The 21,680-nt window shown below is 41.6% G+C and overlaps 1 protein-coding gene, 1 long non-coding RNA gene and 1 pseudogene across 3 annotated transcripts; 1 reads left to right on the top strand and 2 right to left on the bottom strand.

Annotated features, from left to right (window-relative positions):
* Positions 1-5,015: 5,015 nt before the first annotated feature.
* On the bottom strand, positions 5,016-5,639 carry LOC148861885 (cytochrome P450 94B3-like). The gene has a single exon (XM_088985076.1). It carries the CDS (start codon positions 5,637-5,639, stop codon positions 5,016-5,018), a length of 624 nt encoding a protein of 207 aa, XP_088841202.1.
* Positions 5,640-9,673: 4,034 nt separating this feature from the next.
* On the bottom strand, positions 9,674-14,479 carry LOC148861884 (uncharacterized). Its single transcript, XR_016112560.1, has 2 exons — positions 14,090-14,479; positions 9,674-13,990 (listed from the first exon to the last, which is right to left on the bottom strand). It is a non-coding gene; the product is annotated as an uncharacterized LOC148861884 (long non-coding RNA).
* Positions 14,480-15,562: 1,083 nt separating this feature from the next.
* On the top strand, positions 15,563-20,532 carry LOC148861883 (uncharacterized; annotated as a pseudogene). Its single transcript, XR_016112768.1, has 2 exons — positions 15,563-17,260; positions 20,392-20,532. The product of XR_016112768.1 is annotated as an uncharacterized LOC148861883 (transcript).
* The last annotated feature ends 1,148 nt before the right edge of the window (positions 20,533-21,680 follow it).

Below are 21,680 nucleotides of genomic sequence, written 5' to 3'. Positions count from 1 at the left end.
GTCTACAACAAATAATGAATAATTGAATATCTAGCTGGGTTCCAGAATAGTTCACTATTCACATGATGAGGCTTGGGTTTGGCCATTCTCAGCTTTACCCAATACTGCTTCAAAATGGGCTGTAATATTATGCCTAATCCGGCCCATGTTCTGTAAGATTGAAATTGGCCATGATAGACCAAAGCTCGTTAACAGTGAGATCTTTGTTTTACTTTTACCTTTTTTCTCAATTCAAAATGTCAATAATGCACTACTTTTATACAGGACAGGTGGAAATTTCTAAAGAATATCAATCAAGCCCTTTAATAAATGCCATAAAATAATGCTAAAGCGTATGAATTAAATTATGTGTATTACAACTAAAAACTATGGCCTTTTGGGCGTTTGGTTCATGGGAATGGGGTCTCGAATCAGAATTCGAATGGGTCATTCCTATTCCGACTCTTTATTTGGGTGGAACCGGAATCTCATTCTGGTGGAATGGTTCCCTCTCCCTTGGGAATGAATTATCATTTAGATTAATTCTAATTCCTATCTGAGCCGAATAGACTATGAGAATAGACCTTTCCAATTTTAATTCCAATAGATTGCGATTCTGATTCAGATTCGGATTATGAATTAAGGGTCAGTTTGTTTTGCAGTCGGAATTGGAGGAAGTTAGAGGGTTGGGTTAATGACCAGACCAACCAAAAACATGGACCATGGCTTATACCCATGTCAAAAACCCAAACTTGTCTGTCGGAACCTAAATTTTTTAATTCATCAGCCAATGCATTGCATGAGTTTATTAGCTAATAGAAAAATGTACTAATTAAGTGTCACATGCAAGAGAAGGGATGAACAAAATGTGGAGATAGAAATATAAATGGAGAGGGGGGAATGGGGGAAAATAAATAGATTAGGTTTTTCACATGTTGATCTGGACATGAAGCCAAATATATATTGGCATTTATGTCTTTCTGGAATCATAGATTTTCCCCTATATGTTTGGTTTGAAGGAAAAAATAGGAAACCTATACAAGATTTGTAAAGGTTTCTCTACCTTTCCCTTCCTTTCCTTCAAACCAAACATAGCCTAAAAATATCCTGCTTATTATCTTTTGTTGGGATGGTGTATGCATCTTCTGTTCAAGCAAAAGATCCAAGCTACAGGGGTCAGTTTGAATAGTGAACTTTTGGCCCATTAGATAAGGTTTCCACTTCCAAATAGCTAACACCATAGCCAACAACTCTCTATCATAAGTTGGCAAATTCAGGTTTTTGTCATTTAAGGCCTTACTAAAATAGGCTATGGGCCGACCTCATTGAAAGAGAATAGCCCCAATACTCGAACCGCTTGCATCGCACTCTACTATAAATGGGATTGTAAAATCAAGAAGTGCCAAGAATGGAGCGGTTGTCATAACTTGTTTTAGCTTAATAAAAGTGTGCTCTGCTTGTTTTGTCCATTCCCAACTACCTTTCTTTAGAAGCTGAATTAAGGGTTAAGCCAAAACCCCATAAGGCCTGGCATTAATAGGTCCGGTTCCCTCAGACAATGTGATAGCATGATCACTGTGTTAAGATGGGGGCAAGCCTTTAGGTTCTTCAAACACTCCTTCGAACTTAGTTAGCAACGCTTCAATTCTGGGTTCATTAACTACTGGTAGTGGGCCTTCAACCTACTGCATCATCTATAGGAGGAAAATCTGAGGGGATTAGCCTAGGGCCTTAGCTATTGGCTCAGCGTCAATAAGTCTGGGTTCAATTGGCCACATACCCTTCAGAGTGTAGGTGCTTGACTGGTCCTTGAATTGAAGTTTCATTGTTGAAGAATCCTTGAGAACAGACCCAAGGTACTCAACCACTAGGTGTCTAACATGACATCATACCCAGTTAAGTTGAGGAGGTAAAAGTTTGTTGTTATGGTGGTACCCTGAGTCTGAATGGGAACCTGTAAACACTTACCAAACCCGTGCAATTTTTGGCTATTGGCCACCATTACATCAAAGCTTGGTCTCTACAGAGAGAACAAGGTTGGCCTTCTCGACAACCCTAGGGTCCAAAAAATTATTGGCGGATCCACTGTCAATTAATATGTGCAAAGGATGGTTAAGAATCCTACCTTGCATTCACATTGTCTGGGATGAGCTTGATCCAATCAAGGCATGAAAAGAGATTTTAGGTATATGTTTTGGGCCCTCTTCCTCTAGGGCGCTGTTGTCTGATGCCCCTTCTGCTTGTTGCTCTTTTACAGGTGGTCCAACTATCCAAAACAACTTCTGGTGTTTACATTGGTGTTGACGGTGGTAAGGTTCATCATTACAAGTATAGCAAAGTCCCTTCGCTCTGCGCTCTCTAGCTTTCATTTGAGTTAACTTCTTCACCTTTAGTATCTTCGTGCTTTGGCCAATCACAGTAACAACCTTAGGTCGTGTAACTTCTCCTCGACTGAGTTTTCTCCTAGCAGACCACTCTTCTTCTTCCAATAATGCTAGACAGGTAGCACAAGCAATTGTCATTGGTTCAAACTTTTCTACCACTACCCTCAAACCTGGCCTAAGGCTTGCCACAAAACACCCCACAAGGAATTCCTCCGATAATCCCTTCACCCTGCTAGACGAACATTGAAATTCCTCTATGTAAGCTTGCACAGTAGCTGCCTAAGAACACTTTGCCAATCGACCAGAATGGTTAGATCCCAATGGCCGGTTGAAAGGGCTATCAATCACAGCTACAAACTGTCGCCAAGTGGGTGTTGGTTGGAAATCTTTGAACCAACAGTACCACTTGATGGCTCGACTCTCAAAACCAAGGCTAGCTACTACAATCCATTGTTCCTTGAGAACCTCTTGAAGCTGGAAATACTTTTTGATTAGGAGTAACCATCCATCCAGGTTTGTACCATCAAAATGAGGAAGCTTTACCTTGATACGACACTGGAATTGATTGTGGAAACTACTGGCTTGGCCTGATTCATTCGCTTCACCATGGGACCCTTCATGCGATGCCAGTGTAGAGGACATTCATGCCAATGATGAAAAGGTATGGTGAGAGTGGGTCACCTTGGTGCAGACCTCTTTGGGTTTTGAAGCAACTTCCAGCACTTCCATTCAGTTAGATGGAGTAGGTTGGTGTGGTTATGCATTGCCATATTAGACTGCACCATTTTGTTGGGAAATTCATCTTTTTCATGGTTTCTATAATGAAAGCCCAATCCATCCTATCAAACGCTTTTGCCATGTCTAGTTTTATAGATACTCATATTTTTTGCCTTTCTTTTCAGAATGTGGTGGAGAACTTCTCTTGTAAGGAGGATGTTATCTATGATGTATCTTCCCTCTTCAAACCTCGCTTGGTTGGTTAGGATCAACTTTGGCAGGAGGGGTTTTAGACGGTTTGCAAGGACCGTGGCAATTATCTTGTAGATTACATTGCATAGGCTAATGGGTCTGTGGTGCTCAGCTTTTTCTGGGAGCTTGTTTTTGGGTATGAAGACTAGGTTTGTTTGGTTGAGTTGAGTGAGAAGCTTTTCATTTGCTACAAAATCTTTGACCAAGGTACAGACATCTGGGCGCACTTCCTTCCAATACTTTTGATAGAAGAATGCAGCGAATCCATCGGGTCCCGGAGATTTGTGAGGTCCCATTGGCTTTATGGCTTCAAATGTCTCTTCATTGGATGGTGGTTTCGTTAGGTCAACACTTCCTTCATCTGTTATTAATGGCAATTCTATGTTTTCTCGGTAATGCTGGTCCCATATCTCTGCCTCATCGCTGATGTGTAAGTAGTGTTTTTTGAGAGTTTTGACAATTCTCTTTCTTCCTGTTACCCACTTCCCGCCATCATCTTTCATCCACTCTACGTTGGTCCATCTTCTTTTGCTCTTTGTTTGAAGGTGGAAGTGCTTGGTGTTTTTATCCCCCTCTTTCAACCACAACCACAGTTCTCTTGATTTCAACCTCCATAATTGTTCCTCCCTTTATAACCAAATTTCATGTTGATTCTCTAGATCCGCTATTTCTCTTCTTGGAGTTTTTTTTTTTTTTCTATCTTGTTCAATTTACCATTTATTCTACCAAAGTTGGAGATGTTCAATTCTTTTAAGATTTTTTTGAGTGTCCTCAATTTCGATGTTACTCTATAGGCTATTGTGCCATGTAGTTCATTACTCCAACTTTCTTTTACTATTGTATTACACTCCTCATGTTCTACCCAGACTGGTTGAAAATGGAATTGTTTCTTGATTCTCTCCATGGTTGAGTTGGTTTCAAGGAGTAAGGGGTTATGATTTGATATGGTTGTTGGTAAGTGTTTTACATTGGAATCTCGAAACAACTCTAGCTAGCCATTTGTCGTTTGCTAGAACCTTATCGAGTCTTTCCCCTACCCCTCTCTTGTTTGCTTGTTTGTTTCTCAAAGTGTAGTGAGGTCCACTGTATTCTAGGTCTATCAGTCCAAAATGCTAGATCAGATCTTTGAAGGGCTTTGAGGGATTTATCTTTCTGCTGCAACAAGAGATCATTAAAGTCTCCCATGATGATCCAAGGGATGTTCATTAGGTGGCTTTTATTGTTTCTAAGGATTTCCCAGAAGTCATCTCTCTTGCTACATTTTGGTACAACATATATTAGGGTGATGACCCAATGGATTCCTGGAGGATTTAATTTCACTTGCAACTCTATGTATCTCTTGCACTTTTCTCTCACCTTGATTTCCATGTTATCCTTCCAACAACATAGGAGTCCTTCGCTTTTTCCTTCAACCTCAATGTTTGTCATGTCAAGGTATTTCAATTTCATTGCAGGTCATACTTTTTTCTCCCCGTAGTTTGGTTTCTGAGAGGATTAAACCAAGGTCCTGAACTCATCTTTTTTCCAGACACACAAGATCTGTCCTTGCGCACGCGATCGGCATTCCCGCGTGTTAGCCCAAAACCGAGTCAAAACCCTCCTTGCTTTTACGTGAAGAGCTTCCACCACTCTTCTCGTATACTTGCTTTATGATCGGATTACACATTGCTTCTTCTACCTCCTTCATCTTCTCTTCGTAATCGTCCTCCGCACTCTAATTATCGTCCAACCACTCCAGCACCATGTCCCTGAGGAACCTGACCCTAGTTTTGTGCTGTTTTCTCCCTGAGATCTGATGTAGTTGGAGAGAATTGAGTTTGCTTCGCTTTCTATACCCTTAAGTAACTGTTCTTTCTTGTGCAAGATAAGATCCACAATGCAGCCATCCGCCGTTTCCCATGCCTTAGCCAACTTCCTCTCTGGCCCAACCCTCAACAACCGCAGCAGTCTCCACAGAGGCTTTGGCGTCGAAAGCCTGAAAAGTATGGCTTCTTGACCATCATCAATGGCCTGCGAAAGCACGTCGGAAGGGAAATCTTCATAAAGACCCCCCAAATCTTTGCCGGAGATGGTAATATTGTTAATGACGTCGAAGGTGAACCGCATGATCAGTTCCTGCAAATCAAGGTTAGAGCCTTCCCTGGCCGCACGAGCTAGCAGGGGCAGAAGCTTCTCGTCGACCACCTTCTGGAGCGTGTCATTGACGAATCTTCGGAACTGGATCGTACTGAAGATGGATTTTGCAGTCGTCTTCTTGAAAAAATCCATGTTCAGCTCTTCGAATCTCGCCCGAGAAATCGACGCCATCAAAAGGGATTCGATTTCGACGCGGACTTGGTGGTAGCTGCTCAGTGCTCGCTTGGAGCGTTCGCACTCCCAACAGAGCTTTCCCAGAGCTTTTTTGTCCTTGTTATACTTCTTCTTGATCAACTTGATGAAGTAGTTCCATCACTCTGTGGTCGAAGTCTCCTCCTCCCAAGTGGGTGTCTCCACTGGTAGCGAGCACCTTGATTACACTATTGTCGATCGTCGTCAAGATGCTGGCATCGAAGGAGAATATCTGGTCAAGCTGAGCTCATCGGAGCGGTCGCCGGTGCCGGAGAAGGAGAGCTCGAGTGAGGGGAGAAGAACGGAGTCAGGGGAGGCCAGTTCAAGCACTCGGAAATATGGTTATATAGAAATGAGTAAACAGGGGGGTTTTGATTAGATTTTGGGCTAACACGCGGGAAGGAAGATGGCGGGCGCTCGGCGTGTGGGGCGTTTGTGGGGCGAGAGGCGGTGAGGCGGATTTCCTGCACTCGTTTGGTGTGTGCCGTGGTGCGCTCCCAATGAGATCGTAACACGTCATGCTTTGTATGACCCTCCAGCTCACTGTCTGGGAAATTTAAATGGCCCATTATATTTTTATAATAATAATAATTAAAAAAATAAAATAAAAATTAGGAAGAAAACCAATTTGAGAGTTAGGAGAGAACAAGGCAAGGAAACTCTATTACAGCCCGAACCTCAGAGCTGCGCAAACACCATTAACGATTGCAGACCACCCTTTCATCTTCAAGCATTGACAAGGGGCCGGAATTTTATTTTAAACTGTTAAGTAGCGTTGGGAAGTTTCATCGCTCCTTTCGCATCCAGGGATCAAAGATCATAAATAGCCTCGAATATGGGAGGACGGATCCCTATCCATTATTTTTCAAAACGATTCATGAATAACTCGTTAATTTATTTAGAAAAGTTTCATTGCTTAATGCACCATTTCGTTTCTCAACTCTTGATTTCCTTTTCCTTTTCTTTTTCTGGTTTTTTCTAACCATCTTTTCATATTTGAGGTTCTTTTGTGGTTTACATTTTATTTTGTTATTGGTGTTCGGTCTACTCTGTATTGTCTTCTTTTGTTTTTAATAAATGTTTTAAACTTTTGATCTATTGTTGGGCTTGTTGACAATTCTTTTCAAAATAGGTTTAAAGATTTTATTTCTATCTTATTAATTCATAAATCATCTTTTGGGTTATTTCTATGTGGAAAATATTTGCTTGAATTTAGTAATCGGGGGATTTTACATTTTAGATTGCTTGGTTTTTTTTCAACAATCAAGGTGTTTTAGGCTACCTGTATTGTTATTTTGACCGTGTACATTTCAATTTGCTAACTAAATTATCAGTTTCAGACTTTCGCTAGTTTTGTTGCTATGGCTGTTCAGGTTTGTTGGTTAGAGATGACGGTGGAGGGAGGAAAAACAGAGGATGGATAAAGAGACTAAGAGAGAAGAAGAAGAAAAAGAAAGAAAAAAAGAAAGGGATAAGGAGAGAAGGCATTAGAAAAGAAAGGATTTTTTTTCTGTTTTTTACTTTTAAAAAACCAAAGCAAATTGATGAGGGCGGATTTGGCCCTCCAATGATCTTGTGACACCTGGCACCTCATGCCAATTAAGTGCAGTCCCTCGATAGCTAGATAGCCCGAGCTCGTCGTAGGCAGCTCACCATCATGCAGCACTTCACAGGCAGCTCGCCACCATGCAACACTTCACAGGCAACTCGCCATTAGGCAGTTCGTCACCATGCAGCACTCACAGGCAACTCGCCATCATGTAGCCTGGCACCTCAGAACAACTAGGCGGCACCCAAGATCACTTTGACAACAACTTGTCTTTGCTAAGTTGATGGTGTCCCACCAGGTGTAGCTTGGCCCTGGCACGAGCTGGGAGCTTGCCCTTGGCACGAGCAGGCAGTTTGGCCCTGGCGCAAGCTGGCGGCCTGGGCCACGCGCCAACCTGACAACCTCGAGGAACACACCACCGTACCCCACATTTTACGAGATTGTGACTTGTAACGACTATATTAGCCCACTCCCTAGTTCTGATGAAAAGGGACAGTTTTACCGTTTGATGGAATTTCACCCACCTAACACGCAACAAGTTCCATCACAGTGGGAATATAGGAATTACTCCACCTAACCCATGAGGACTCCAGTATATAAAGACCTCACCCCCCAGGGGCGAAAAGGAAGGATGAAAGGATGGTAACCCTTGCTCTCTAGCTCTCTCATTCTCTTATATTATTTTCAGCTCGCTACTGTGTGCTAACTTAGCCATCAGAGTGTCCTCGCCGGGTAAACACCCCCGGGTTCTCTGATTTAGTTCTCGAGGTCCCTTAGCTCCCGCTTCTTACAAAGATGACCAGTTCATCGGTAGCATGGAGTAGCTAGTTCAGTTCCCGTCGTTGCTGGTAGCCAGATCACCTCTTACCGATAGCAGTCGGGTTGCACTACACTAGGGAGCTCGGCATCAAGGTAGCTCACCACAAGGCAGCCCATCGAGGAAGCTTACCATCAGATAACTCATCAAGCTAGCTCACCTCTAGGCAGCTCGCCACCAAGGAGCACCACTTCAGCCTCTGAGTCACCAACCACATGGGAGCAGACGAGATGACAAGGTACTTAGCCAAAAAATTGACACATCACAAAAAAAATGATACGTGACCGGAACTGATTACATCACAAACCATCAACTTAATTGAAACGTGACGTGTTACAATCTTAGTGGGAGTGCACCACGGCACACACAAAACAAGTACAGGAAATCCGGATTCATTAGTTACGTATGGCTTCAGGACCGGTGCATCATGATGATTGTCATCATTGGTTAGCTTTGGCATTAAATTTTCTGACAATGGTTTTCCAGCTTCCATGGTTCGCTTCCGCTTCTTCAAGCTTTTGTCTGATTCATCCCATTGATATTTCGATGTGTCAGATTTTTGCTTGCTGGTGTTGCCGCTTTTATTCTCCGTTGACTGGTTCCAATTGTTGTTGGCATCGTTGCCTGCTTCCGAACCGTCTGCTCTATAAGTGGGTCGAAGGCACTTCTCACCGGGGCTCTCATCATTGGAATCTTCATCTAAGCTCCCGTCTCCGCATCGGATCAGTGACATCAAGATTGGTGGGTCATCAGGGTTGTAGTTTGGATATTTCAGTGGTTTTTTCGGCTTGTATTCTACCCTCAGCCATTCTCCAGGGAGGTCGATGTAGCAGTTGTCCAACTCCTATTTTAGTTTCGCCAAATCCGTTCCTGCTGGTATCCTTTTACAATTCCTCAAGTTGTGGCCAATCAGTCCACAATTGATACAACATCTGGTCATAAGGTTCTCATAGGTGTAGCAAACCCAAACTTTTTCACCATCTATATCATCCACAAACATGGCCTTCGAACATAGATCGTTGGAGATCAAGAACGACTTTGATTTGGACATATTTACCTCTGTTTGGTTTTCCTAATTTGATTTTCTCATGCTTCAATAGGACTTTGCCTGCGAACTTCACCAAGAACTCAACATTTTCACTGTCTACGAAGGCTCGTAGTATCCCATGTAGTTGCACCCAAACACCTTGTTCTTGTATTTTTATCTTTTCTCCATTTCTTGCATCTGCCCACACTTGGTTATGCTAAACTTGTATCATATTTTGGTTCTTTCCCTTATATAGCAGTTAGTATCTCTGAACTGAGCAGTTCTACTTCTGCTAACATAGTGACATATTTGAAGGGTATAAATTTTTCTTCACCGAAATAATCATCATCAGAAAATTTATCCTTCTAATCAACTCAAAGAATTCTAAGTTCCAACCTCAAAATTGGCAGGGCAATGGATAACAAAGCAAAGAATTGGACACATAGCACTAAGATTTAACACGGTTTGGAATCCTTACATCTGATAGGTCCTAGTCAGCAGTTACGTGTAAAATGCTTTTCTTGGGGGTGAGAACAAACCACAAGATTTTTATTCAACTTCAACGCTCCCTCCCAGCTGGTTGGGTGGTGTTTAAATACAAAGAATTGGACATAGAGCACTAAGATTTAACACGGTTTGGAATCCTTACATTTGATAGGTCCCAGTCAGCAGTTACATGTAAAATGCTCTTCTTGGGGTGAGAACAAACCACAGGATTTTTATTCAACTTCAACGCCCCCTCCCAGCTGGTTGGGTGGTGTTTAAATACAAGGAATTCTTAACTGCCTACCAAGAAGTTAGCCCCTAATTAAGGGATTAACAAACTAACAACAATATCCCCTAATTAAGGGATTAACAAACTAATAGAATAACAAAATACTTGGCCGAAATATTCTCCAACCAAATAACAAGCTATTTGGCCGAGATATTCTCCAACCAGTTATTGACCCATTCTAAAGCAATTAAAGGAACAAACAAAAGCAGAAACAGGAGCACGTCCAAATGTCCAGCATCACTCCATGCATCTCAGGTTCTTCCTGGGCACCCTAACAGACCTTCTTAACTTATCATTGCCCCCCATTAAGTGGAACCTTGTCCCCAAGGTTCAAAGTGGGAAACTGATTCAGTAGCTCCTGTGTGTTTTCCTAGGTAGCTTCTTCGATGGGTAATTTCTTCCATTGGACTAGGCTCTCCTCAATGAAAAGCTTGCCTTTCTTCACCCACCTTGTGTCTATAATAGCTTCAGGTTTCGCAATAATTTCTCCATCACTTATTATAGGTGGCAAAGTTGTGCTTGTAGCGACATGATCACTAACATATTTCTTTAATAAAGACACATGAAAAACAGGATGAATCCGGGAACCTTTTGGTAGCTTAAGTTTATAAGCAACTTGTCCTACCTTCTCTTCAATTGTATATGGACCATAGAATGTGTTGGCCAACTTTTGGCAGGTTCTTTGGAACACAGTTTGTTGGCGATATGGATGCAATTTAAGGAAGACAGAATCACCCACGTGGAATTCAATATCAAGTCACTTTGAATCAACTACCTGTTTCATTCTGTTCACAGCTACATGCAAATTGGTCTTGAGTTGGAGGAGGATAGCATCCCTTGTGAGAAGTGTTTGATCAACTTCGTTGACTGCTAACGATCCTACTTCATAGTGGGGAATGTTGGGTGGCAATCTTCCATAAAGTGCTTGGAAAGGTGTCATTCCAGTGGATATATGGTAGGTGGTATTGTACCAATACTCTGCCCATGGAAGGAAGAAAGTCTGCTTGCGTGGCTGTTGAGATGTGAAACATCTAAGATATTGTTCGAGACATCGGTTTAATACCTCAGATTGTCCGCTGGTTTGTGGGTGGTAGGAGGAGCTCATGTTGAGTTGGGTTCCCGACAGCTTGAAGAATTCCTTCCAAAAATTGCTTATGAAGATGGGGTCATGGTCACTAATGATCGACCTTGGTATTCCATGCAGCTTGATCACTCCTTCAATGAATTTTGCAGCTACTATCTTGGTAGTGAAGGGGTGCGCTAACGGCAAGAAATGCGCATACTTTGTCAAGCAATCGATGACAACCAGGATTTTATTGAATCCATTAGAAATCAACAAGCCCTCTATGAAATCCATTATGATATCCTCCCACACTTGGCATGGAATGGGTAGGGGTTGAAGGAGACCAGCTGGTGATTGTGTGGTTGCTTTTTTTCTATGGAAAATGTCACATGCAACCACATACTCCTTGATAATTTTATGCATTGATGGCCAGTAGAATTGTTGAGCTAGTCACCTGAAAGTTCGCAGGGTACCTGAGTGTCCACCAAGGAGTGAGTCATGGAATTCATATAAGAGTTGAGAGATGATGTTCAAATTTGGAGGGATTACAACTCTGCCTTTGTAGCATACTAATCCATTTCACCATTTATACGGTTTACCAGGATTTTCCTTCGCAAGCTTGCCAATTTTGATCATGTAAGGATGTTCGATGGCCTCACTTTTGATAGCTTTCCACAAAGAGGTATGAGGTACGAAGAAGGTGTCAAGACAGGGACTTCCTTCTACTCTAGACAATGCATCTGCGGTCGCATTTTCATGACCCGACTTATAGACAATTTCATAATCATATCCCAACAACTTAGCCATCCATTTTTGTTGCTCCGGAGTGGCTATTCGTTGTTCCAAAAGATATTTGAGACTTTTCTGGTCTGTATGGATATAGAACTTGCAACCAAGAAGGTAAGGACACCAAGTTCTAATGGCTTCAAGAATGGCAAGCATCTCTTTTGCATAAATGGACCACGATTGTTTGGAAACCCCAAGGGCTCGACTCATGAAAGCAATTGGCCTATTTTGCTGCATTAGGACCGCCCCAATTCCTCCACTTGAGGCATATGCTTCAATCATGAATGACTAGTCAAAATCGGGCATTGCAAGTGTAGGTGTTGTAGTCATGGCCCGCTTCAAATTGTTAAACGTTGCCTCCGCTTTTGGTGTCCATTCGAGTTTTCCCTTTTTTAACAGATTTGTCAATGGCCGAGCAATGATTCATAGTTGCGAAGGAACTTCCTGTAATAACCTATGAGGCCTAGAAAACCATGCAACTCGGAAACATTAGTAGGAGTTGGCCACTTTAACATGGCTTGGATTTTTTCCTGGTCCACCTTAACGCCATGTGAAGTGACAATGTGGCCCAAATACTCAATTTCTTGTTGGCCAAATGCGCACTAGCAAAGCTTGATAAAGAATCTATGATGCCTTAATATTTCGAAAACCATTTTAACATGTTCGAGGTGCATAGTCCAATTGGGGCTATAGATTAATATGTCATCAAGAAAGACTAAAATGAATTTTCGTAGGTACGGGCGAAAAATAGAATTCATGAGAGCTTGAAAAGTTGAGGGCGCATTACATAAGCCGAAAGGCATAACTAGATATTCATAATGGCCATTGTGAGTATGAAATGCGGTTTTATGAATGTCAGATGGGTGCACCTGTATCTGGTGATAACCGGACCATAAATCCAATTTAGCGAAGAAGGTCGCCCCATGTAGTTCATCTAACATGTCATCAATGGTGGGGATGGGAAATCGGTCATTTATGGTCATCGTATTGAGAGCCATGTAATCAGTACAAAAGCGCCAGGAACCATCTTTCTTTTTAACTAATAAAACATGAGATGAAAGTGGACTTGTACTAGGTCTGATTAGCCCCAATCTTAGCATGTCTTGAACTTGTTTTTTAATTTCGGCTTTCTGAAAATAGGCATACCTGTAAGGTCAAACATTAATGGGTTCGGTACCTTCCTTGGGGGTGATGCGATGTTCAATCTCTCTTGCTGGTGGTAGCTGTTTTGGCTCTTGAAAAATATCTTCAAACGTATCTAGCAACTGTTGCATGTCCTCTTGAATCTCAGGTGCCTGTGTATCGGGTGAGGGCTGGAAGCAAACTGCGAACATGGAACATCTTTGGCGGGACTGGTTCGAGATGGATTTAATTGGTGTGGCTTGAATTGGAGGGGCATCCATCCCATGTAACTGGCGGTAATTTCCCTTCATTGAAACTCCATGGATATCTTTCTCCAGTCGCAAACCACCATGCTCAAGAGCTCTAGTCATTGGACTCCTAGGACCACGTCCAAACCCATTAGTGGCAATGCATAAAGAGTCAAGGTGAAGTGTATACCTTGTAGGAGAATTTTCACATTTTCGAATCTGCCCTGGCATGTTAAAGTCTTCCCATTAGCTACCTTTACTGTAAATGACTTAGTGGGAACCATTGGTGAATGTAAAAGCCCTGCCACCTTATCATTGATAAAATTATGCGTGGATCCACTATCTATGAGAATTATCACCTCCTGCGATCCTATCTTGGCTTTAACCCTCATGGTCCGATTTGCATCCCATCTTGTGAGAGCATGTAGAGAAATTTTTGGTGCCTCCTCCTCTTGGAAGTTAAAGTCGTCCTTCTTGTCCTCATCCGTATCACTCGATCCTACTTCAAGAAAGCCTCTTAGTAGGTAAAGGCTGCTTGGTTTTCATAGATGATGATACCTCAGTGATGGGCTGGTTGATTGGCTTGGGGAGCTTCCGATAACGAGTTAGCTACTCGTCTCTCATTTGTGCTAGGCTGATAGCGTTCTTCAAGCAACGAGGTTTAAACATATGAATTCCATCTGCTATATTGGCCCTTAGTTCTCCCATGAATGTTCCTACTAGAGCTTTCTGCGTCCAACCTTGCACACGGTTGCCCAACCTTTCAAATTCTTTCTGGTAATCACGTAAGGATCCCGTTTTGACAATGCTTCGTCGAAGTCTTCAGAGTCAGTAGGACCGAATTGGGCCCATAATTCCTCAATAAATTTCTCCCACGTCACTACCTTGCCCTCTTCCTTGTAGGTCCGTTTCAGCCATTGCCACCATTCATTAGCCTCGCATTCTAGATGAAAAGAGGCTAAGAAAACCTTATGCGAATCTGAGGTAATCTGAAAATCAAAATATTGTTCGGCTCTTGCATACAAAACCGTTGGATCCTCACCTGAAAATCGAGAAAATTATACTTTGACGGGTTTCGCTGCAAACAGAGGTTGTCCTTCATTTGAATTATCATGAATCTCCTCTCCAACGCTGCGACTACGAACCTTTGAAGACGATATCTCAGGATTGTTGCTAACTCCAGTCCCTTTACTAGAGAATATAACTTCAGACAACTTATTGATGGTATCCTCCAATCGGTGTAATCTGTTTGACATACTCTCTTCCATTCGGATGAAGCTATTCTAGAGTCCCCCAAGACCCGCTTCCAAAGTCTTGATCCTCTCCTTGTTAGTTGCCATGAAAACTTAGCTCTGATACCAATGATAGGTCCCAGTCAGCAGCTACGTGTAAAATGCTCTTCTTGGGGTGAGAACAAACCACAGGATTTTTGTTCAACTTCAGCGCCCCCTCCCAGATGGTTGGGTGGTGTCTAAATACAAGGAATTTTAACTGCCTACCAAGAAGCTAGCCCCTAATTAAGGGATTAACAAACTAACAACAATATCCCCTAATTAAGGGATTAACAAACTAACAACAATATCCCCTAATTAAGGGATTAAAAAACTATTAACAAACTAACATAATAACAAACTACTTGGCCGAGATATTCTCCAACCAAATAACAAGCTATTTGGCCGAGATATTCTCCAACCAGTTATTGACCCATTCTAAAGCAATTAAAGGAACAAACAAAAACAGAAACAAGAGCACGTCCAAATGTCCAACATCACTCCATGTATCTCAGATTCTTCCTGGGCACCCTAATAGACCTTCTTAACTTATCAACATCCATACTTGAACTTCTATGAAATTTCACCATATTCTCATCTGCTGATGCTGTTATCTCACTTTGGGGATAACAATTAATCTTTACATTCACACCAAAGATACTGCATTATTTGGAAACCCCTTTCCATTTCAGAAATAGTGTTGTCCCCACAACAACAACAATGTTTCATCTGAAATAGAGGTGATCAACATCGGAATGGACAGAATCATGCCTTTTATCAGTTGGGTTTTTATTATGAAAAAAATTCAATATTTCACTTTTTTTCTATCAATATTTAACACGATGTCCATTGTCAGAAAATTCAAGGGTTATTTTCAGAAAATTTTCAAAGAATAGGGTTTTTTTTGTTCCATTTACTAAACCATAAGGGTACATTAAGTATTTATTTTATTATTAGTTTAATAGTATTTTATTATCTTATTCATATTAGGGTTTGGGATTTTTTGTCGTGAGATATTTACTTAGAAATTGGAATTCCATTCTCTAGGGGGCCTGGAATGGCCATTCCTCCTTATGGGAAATTTTCATTTTGCCAAGAATAGGAATCTGAATCCCATTCCTACCAACCAAACGGACCCTGATTTGATTATAACCTGTTCATGGGCCGGTCTGGGCCGGGCTGTTCCCAAAATTTGAATGGGCCCGGCCCATGAACAGGTCAATAAAATAACCGAATTTAGCGCATTTAGGCACTCGTGACTCGCCTTTCAATAATCATCCCTAATCCACAATGGGCGCGAGAGATGGTGACGGTTTAGCGGGAAGGCGGGACTCAAGGCCCTCGTCGACGGTGGAAGTCCCAGAGAAATATCGCGCCGCCGACCGAGAAAATGGTCGCCACTCGCCGGATTCATCTAGGTCTTCATCTCCTCGGTACTATTCCGACGATCGTCGTAGCCGTAGTCCTGTTAAATGTTATAGAATGTCTCGTTATGAACCAGATCGCCGTCATGATCGAGCAGTGTCGAATGGTCATACGAACCCTAGGAGAAGCCCTAGGTCTGGTAGCTTGTCCCGAGATGGCCGACGATTCGACCGTAGCGATCACAAGGATCATGACGCACCATTTCTCGATAGAGGTTTTAGGAATGGACGTTTCTCGGACTCAGATTCTGATGAGGAGTTAAAGGGCTTGAGCTACGAAGAGTATCGGCGGCTTAAACGTCAGAAATTGAGAAAGAGTGAAAAACTGTATTTGGAATGTAACTCCTAGCCCTCCTCGGAGTGAAAGGGAGCAGTCGGAGCCACCAGATGAAGTGAAGGAAACTGCAGATGACAATCAATATAGAGATGGAGATCAGGAAAATGTCATTGATCGCGGTGTGCGTTCTGAACCTGAAGAATCTCGGAGTGGTTCTTCTGAGGTGGAATCTGATTCTGAGTCAGATACTGACAGTTCGACATCGAGGAGAAAGAAGGGAAGGAGAGGTAAGACTGATAGGAGGAAAATTAAATCTTCAACTTCTAGGCGGCGTAGAAGTAGGAAATCTGATAATGATACGGAATCGGATGAGGACATCAGTGATACTGAGAGCTCTGACTATTCCAGTGACGAAGGCAGTAGAGATAAGAAGAAGTCACAAAGAAGGAAGAGTAGGCAATGGAAAAAGAGCAGCAGGTACAGCAGTAAGAGAAGGACAAGGAGTAAGAGCAGTGAATCTGATGGGAGCCTGAGTGAGGAGAGTGGAAGTGATCATTCTTATTCAAGCCGGTCCTCTGATGATCACACAAGATCCAGGAAGAAGAGACGAGTTAAGTCGTCTTCTCGTACAAAAAGAAGCAGGAAAACGAGAAGGTCTGAATCGATAAGTGAGAGTTCCACCGAGAGTTCCGATTCGGAGAATAAGACTAAGAACAATGCAAAAGCAGATGACGCAAAGAATGCTGAGATCAATGCTGAGGCTCGTATGTTTAAAGAGATGATTGGGTCACAAAAGAAACCTGCTTTGGATAATGAAGCCTTTGTGGGACCTGTGCCTCTTCCAAGGGCCGAAGGGCATATTAGCTATGGAGGGGCTCTGAGGCCTGGTGAAGGTGATGCGATTGCTCAGTATGTGCAACAAGGGAAGCGTATTCCTCGAAGAGGAGAAGTGGGTCTTTCAGCTGAGGAAATCCAGAAGTTTGAGAGCCTCGGCTTTGTGATGAGTGGTAGTAGACATCAAAGAATGAATGCCATCCGTATCAGAAAAGAAAACCAGGTGTACAGTGCTGAGGACAAGCGGGCGTTGGCAATGTTCAACTATGAGGAGAAGGCGAAACGTGAACACAAGGTTATGGCTGACCTGCAGCGGTTGGTGCAACGCCATATTGGGCAGGATATTGGTCCCACGCATGATCCTTTTGCAGCAAAGGGCTCGGAGGGTGCCGACACGTGATCCTCATGTATGTTTGATGTTAATGCTTCTCTGTTCTCACCGTGCAATAAAAAGCTATTTCTTTACATGTTTTAAGGAGAAGTTTTGAAATCTGTAGGGGTTCCATATATAGATCTTAAAAAGCTTTATACATATTGTTTTTCCCGTTTAAAACAATAGATTTTTATGGTCAAACACAACTACCCAACTACTCTTCCAAGCTGTTCTATTATGTCCGAGGTATATGTTTGCTTCAATCTAGTTATCCGTCTATGATTGTTTGAGCTTGATCTTCATGTTCATACACCACCCTACATGTTTGTAGTGATTTATGTGCCAATTAGCGTGGTTTTACTAGTCAAATCCTTGCTTAAAGTAGCTCAAAACATTACTTCATACTCAATTTTTTGTTAATAGCTTACCTGTTACCAGTGTAATCATGAGTTCGTTATGTTTCAATTGAATCATTGTGATTATGCATTATTTAATATAGTTCTAGTAGTATTACTTAATGTGTCATAACTTACAACAATTAAATTATCATTTTAAAAGGCTTAGTTCTCAAGTACTCATTCTTAGTTAAACTTATGTCAAAGTAATAAAACATGCATTTTCCGTATAGTTTGCACGATTCTTTAGGCATGTAGATTGATTCTTGGGCAATGTAGATGTTGGCTAGAGTTATGGATTTTTTAGAGTCTGTACAATGATAATTCTAACTCTTCCTTCTATCTACAATTGATTTGGGAGTTCGAGTGGAACAGCCTAAGACACCGGTTCCCAAACAATCAAAGACCTTTTTTGTTTAATCAGGGCCTAATCCCTTCCACCTCTGTACCTTGATCTGGACCTATGCTTTGTTTAGACTTGTTTTGTAGTAACTATTGGACTCTATTTTTGAGAAAGATATTTTTCTTAAAGAGTTCTTACTTTCTCTCTAGGTTAGGTGGTGATTCTTTTTTCTAAGAGTTCTTATTTCTCTATCAAAGTCAAATTTAATGACATTAAGATTGGAGTAAATCAAGCTATGGAGGCCAAGGTTTTAAAAGGCTGAAGGTGGGGGCATGATGGTTGGGCGTCTAAGAGGTGAGGCGTAAGCCTCAAAGTACTTACATAATCATATATATAATATGATTATGTTAGAGAGTGTATTGAGGAGATATGTGGAAATCTTGGGCTGCTAAGCTGTATTGGCCTTTGAAATACTTAAGTTTTCCTTTAGGGGAAACCCAAAGTTCTCCAATTTTTGGAATCCTTTCCTCGATAGATTTTCAAAAGACTAGTCGCATGGAAAAGAGTTATATTTCCCTTGGGGATTGAATCACATTCATAAAATCCACCTTTAGCAACCACTCAGTGTACTACCTTTCAGTAATCAAAATTCCACTCTCTATGGCAAGAAGGATTAAAAGATCATGAGGGACTTCCTTTGGGAATTGGGAGAAAAGAAAAAGGATCACTTGATCCAGTGATTTGAAAGACGCGCCTTAGGCGTGCCTAGGCGCACAATCGAGGCGCATTTCAAGTAGGTGCCTCGCCCAAGTCCTAGGCACAGCCCTTTCAAGGCGTGCGTCTTTTGAAATTTTGATGCTTCACCGGAGCTTTGAGAATCCCCTATTTGGTAATATTGTTCATTCATTCGTCCTAATAAAATGTCTTCTTAAAAAGCAACTAAAACTACAAAATCATTATTTTTTGTGTGAGAACTAAGAATTTAAGACCTAGCGTGGACTTGTTTGGCATTGCCTCGAGGGGCGTGGTACAAGGGCGACTTGTAGAATCAGGAATGTAATATGTTTTACATCACATTAGCTACTTGAAGTAATGCAATTGAGAAAAAAAGAGATTGTGGGTTTTATATGCTTGAAAATGTTTTATATATTTGATTTTATTTTTGAATTCTCATTTTAATATGCTTTACATGTTATATTTATGTATTTTAATATTCGATAAATAGATAATAGGTTTTTTAAAACATTTATTTTAAAATTAAAGTTTATATTTTTATTAATATTATGTTTAATAATTTTTTGATTTTTTTGGCAATTTTTTTGAATTTGTTTTTTTTAATTTTTAGCTTTTTTTCTTTTAATTTGTGCGCCTTGTGCCTTGCGCCTCAGGTGCAAATTGACCCTTGTGCCTTTTTTGCGCCTTGCGCTTTTAAAACACTGACTTGATCAATTGGAAGACAATTTGCAAAAAGTAAGGAGGAAGGGGGTTTGGGAGAAAGGAAAAAGGATCACTTGATCAATTGGACAAGTAACACCAAGGAATACTTCTTTGTTGGGTAAATGGATTTGGAGATTCCCCAATGATTTAGACAAACTATGGCATGTGGTCGTCATAAGCATTCATGGACTTTTCTCAATGGTTGGGACGCTAGTGTACTTCCTAGAACCTCCTTATCTTCACCTTGAAAAGCAATCTCAACTATTAGTCCCTTCTTTATTTCTTTCATCAGGTATGATGTCCATTTGGGTTCTAAAACTCTTTTTTTGGGAAGATCTTTTTTTTTGGGGGGGGGAGCAGTTTGTATCCTTCCCTTTTCAATCTTGCCATAAATAAAATTGTTTGGTGTCCCATTTTGTCAGTACTTCCAACCTTGGTTTGTATTGGGACTTGGACTTAGAAGGGGTTTAAGGGATTGTGAAACTCCAAACGTCATTGCACTTACAGTTCCCTAAAAGAAGTTTTCCTTGATACTAGCAAAATTGATTAAAGAATTTGGATTTTGACCTTCTTTGGTTCCTTTACTTGTGCCTCTTTCTCCCAAGTTCTTCGTAGAGCACCTCAATTTTTTGGTACTTGTTCCTTTAATGCCATTTGGAAAGGTCAAGTCCCACCTAAGATTAAAGTTTTTGTTCTGTTGGGATGTATATCATAATAATATTAATACTTGTGAGAATTTCCTAAAAAGCAAACCCTGGTGACTGTTTTCTCCTCACGTTTGCCTTTTGTGTAGAGTACAAGGGGAAAACTCTCCCCATCTATTAATCTCCTGTAGTTTTGTGGCTGCTATTTGGAGCCTATTTTTCTATTAATCACAACAGATTCTGGTGATGCTTTCTGTTTGAAAATCCTTGAGTTTTTTTTTAACCAGATGGTTCACAAGACTGCCAGAAGAACAGCTGACCAACACACTCTCTCTTTCCTTGACAGACCCTGTACCTGTATGCCCCATTCTTGCAAAAGGTCCTTGACTGAGAAGGGACAGCAACATTGCAGATTAAGAGCCCTAGAGAAGTGTCTCCACACAGTTGAGCTGAAGCTGCAGTGTAAGAACAAATGGCTTACTGACTCATCCTCCCTGCTGCACAAGACGCATGATCTGTCTTAGATAGGGTACCCCTTCCTCGAGCATTTCCTTAGTCAAACACTTCTCCAGGACAACCACCCAAGTGAAGAATTTCACCTCAGACGGTGCAGCTGAACCCCAAATGGCCTTGCTGGGAAAAGGGTTCCTTGAAGCTCCAACCAGACTCTTGTAAAAAGATTTGACTATGAAAACCCCTGTAGAAGTCACTTCCAAAGTCTGGAGTCCTGAATCTGCACGTCCAAAAGTTGATTCTGCAGTAGATCTAACAGTTCAGAAATTTGATTAATCTCCCAATCGTTGAAACTCCTTTTACAAGAAGTGGTCCAGCAAATCGAACTACCATTCATCTCATAGCAGTCTGCCACCCAAGCTAGTTTGTTGTCCGCCATGTTAAACAAAGAGGGAAACCTGTCTTTTAAAGCAAAATCACCATACCAAGAGTCCAACCAGAACCTCACCTTCCTCCCATCCCTGACTTTGAAAAGCATTCCCTCACTAAAAATACTGAAGGCCTTTGATATGCCCTTCCACAAGCTGCAAATGTAGGATGAAAGGGACATTTCTGCATCCCATCCATTGCTACACAAACCATATTTCTCAGCAATGACCTTCCTCCAAAAATTGTTTGGCTCCATAGCAAATCTCCAGAGCCATCTGGCCAAGAGGGCTTTATTAAACATCCCAAACCTCCAAAAGACACAGGCTTGCAGATCCAATCCCAGCTCGCCAGATGATAATTGAATGAGTCCTTCCAACCGCTCCACAGAAAGTCTCTCATCCTCCTTTCTATTTGATCAGCCACCTCAGATGGGATTGGGAGAATAGACATATAATAAGCTGAGACGCTTGATTAGAGTTACCTTCCCACCCTTAGAAGACAGATACCTGGCCTTCTAGGAAGCTAACTTTGAGTCAACCTTCTCTAAAACTGGGGTCCACAGGGCTTTGGAAGTGAAAATTCCTCTGGTAGATTTTCTTTCCCTTTTTGGTTTCAGGTTGGTTCCTCTGGTAGGTTTGAAGAGCCTATTTCTCAATTCGTTTTTCTCCCCTTCAAAGAGAAGAGGGAAGGTGCTATTGGAATGCACTAGGGTAGTTATTCTCTGGTGCATAAAGTAATGCTCGATTGTTCTTG

Source organism: Nelumbo lutea, chromosome 4, assembly GCF_056320005.1.
Source record: "Nelumbo lutea isolate HS-2025 chromosome 4, American lotus-T2T, whole genome shotgun sequence".
Lineage (NCBI taxonomy): Eukaryota > Viridiplantae > Streptophyta > Magnoliopsida > Proteales > Nelumbonaceae > Nelumbo > Nelumbo lutea.
The sequence above is the reverse complement of the archived record's forward strand: the minus strand, read 5'-3'. Positions and strand labels throughout refer to the sequence as shown.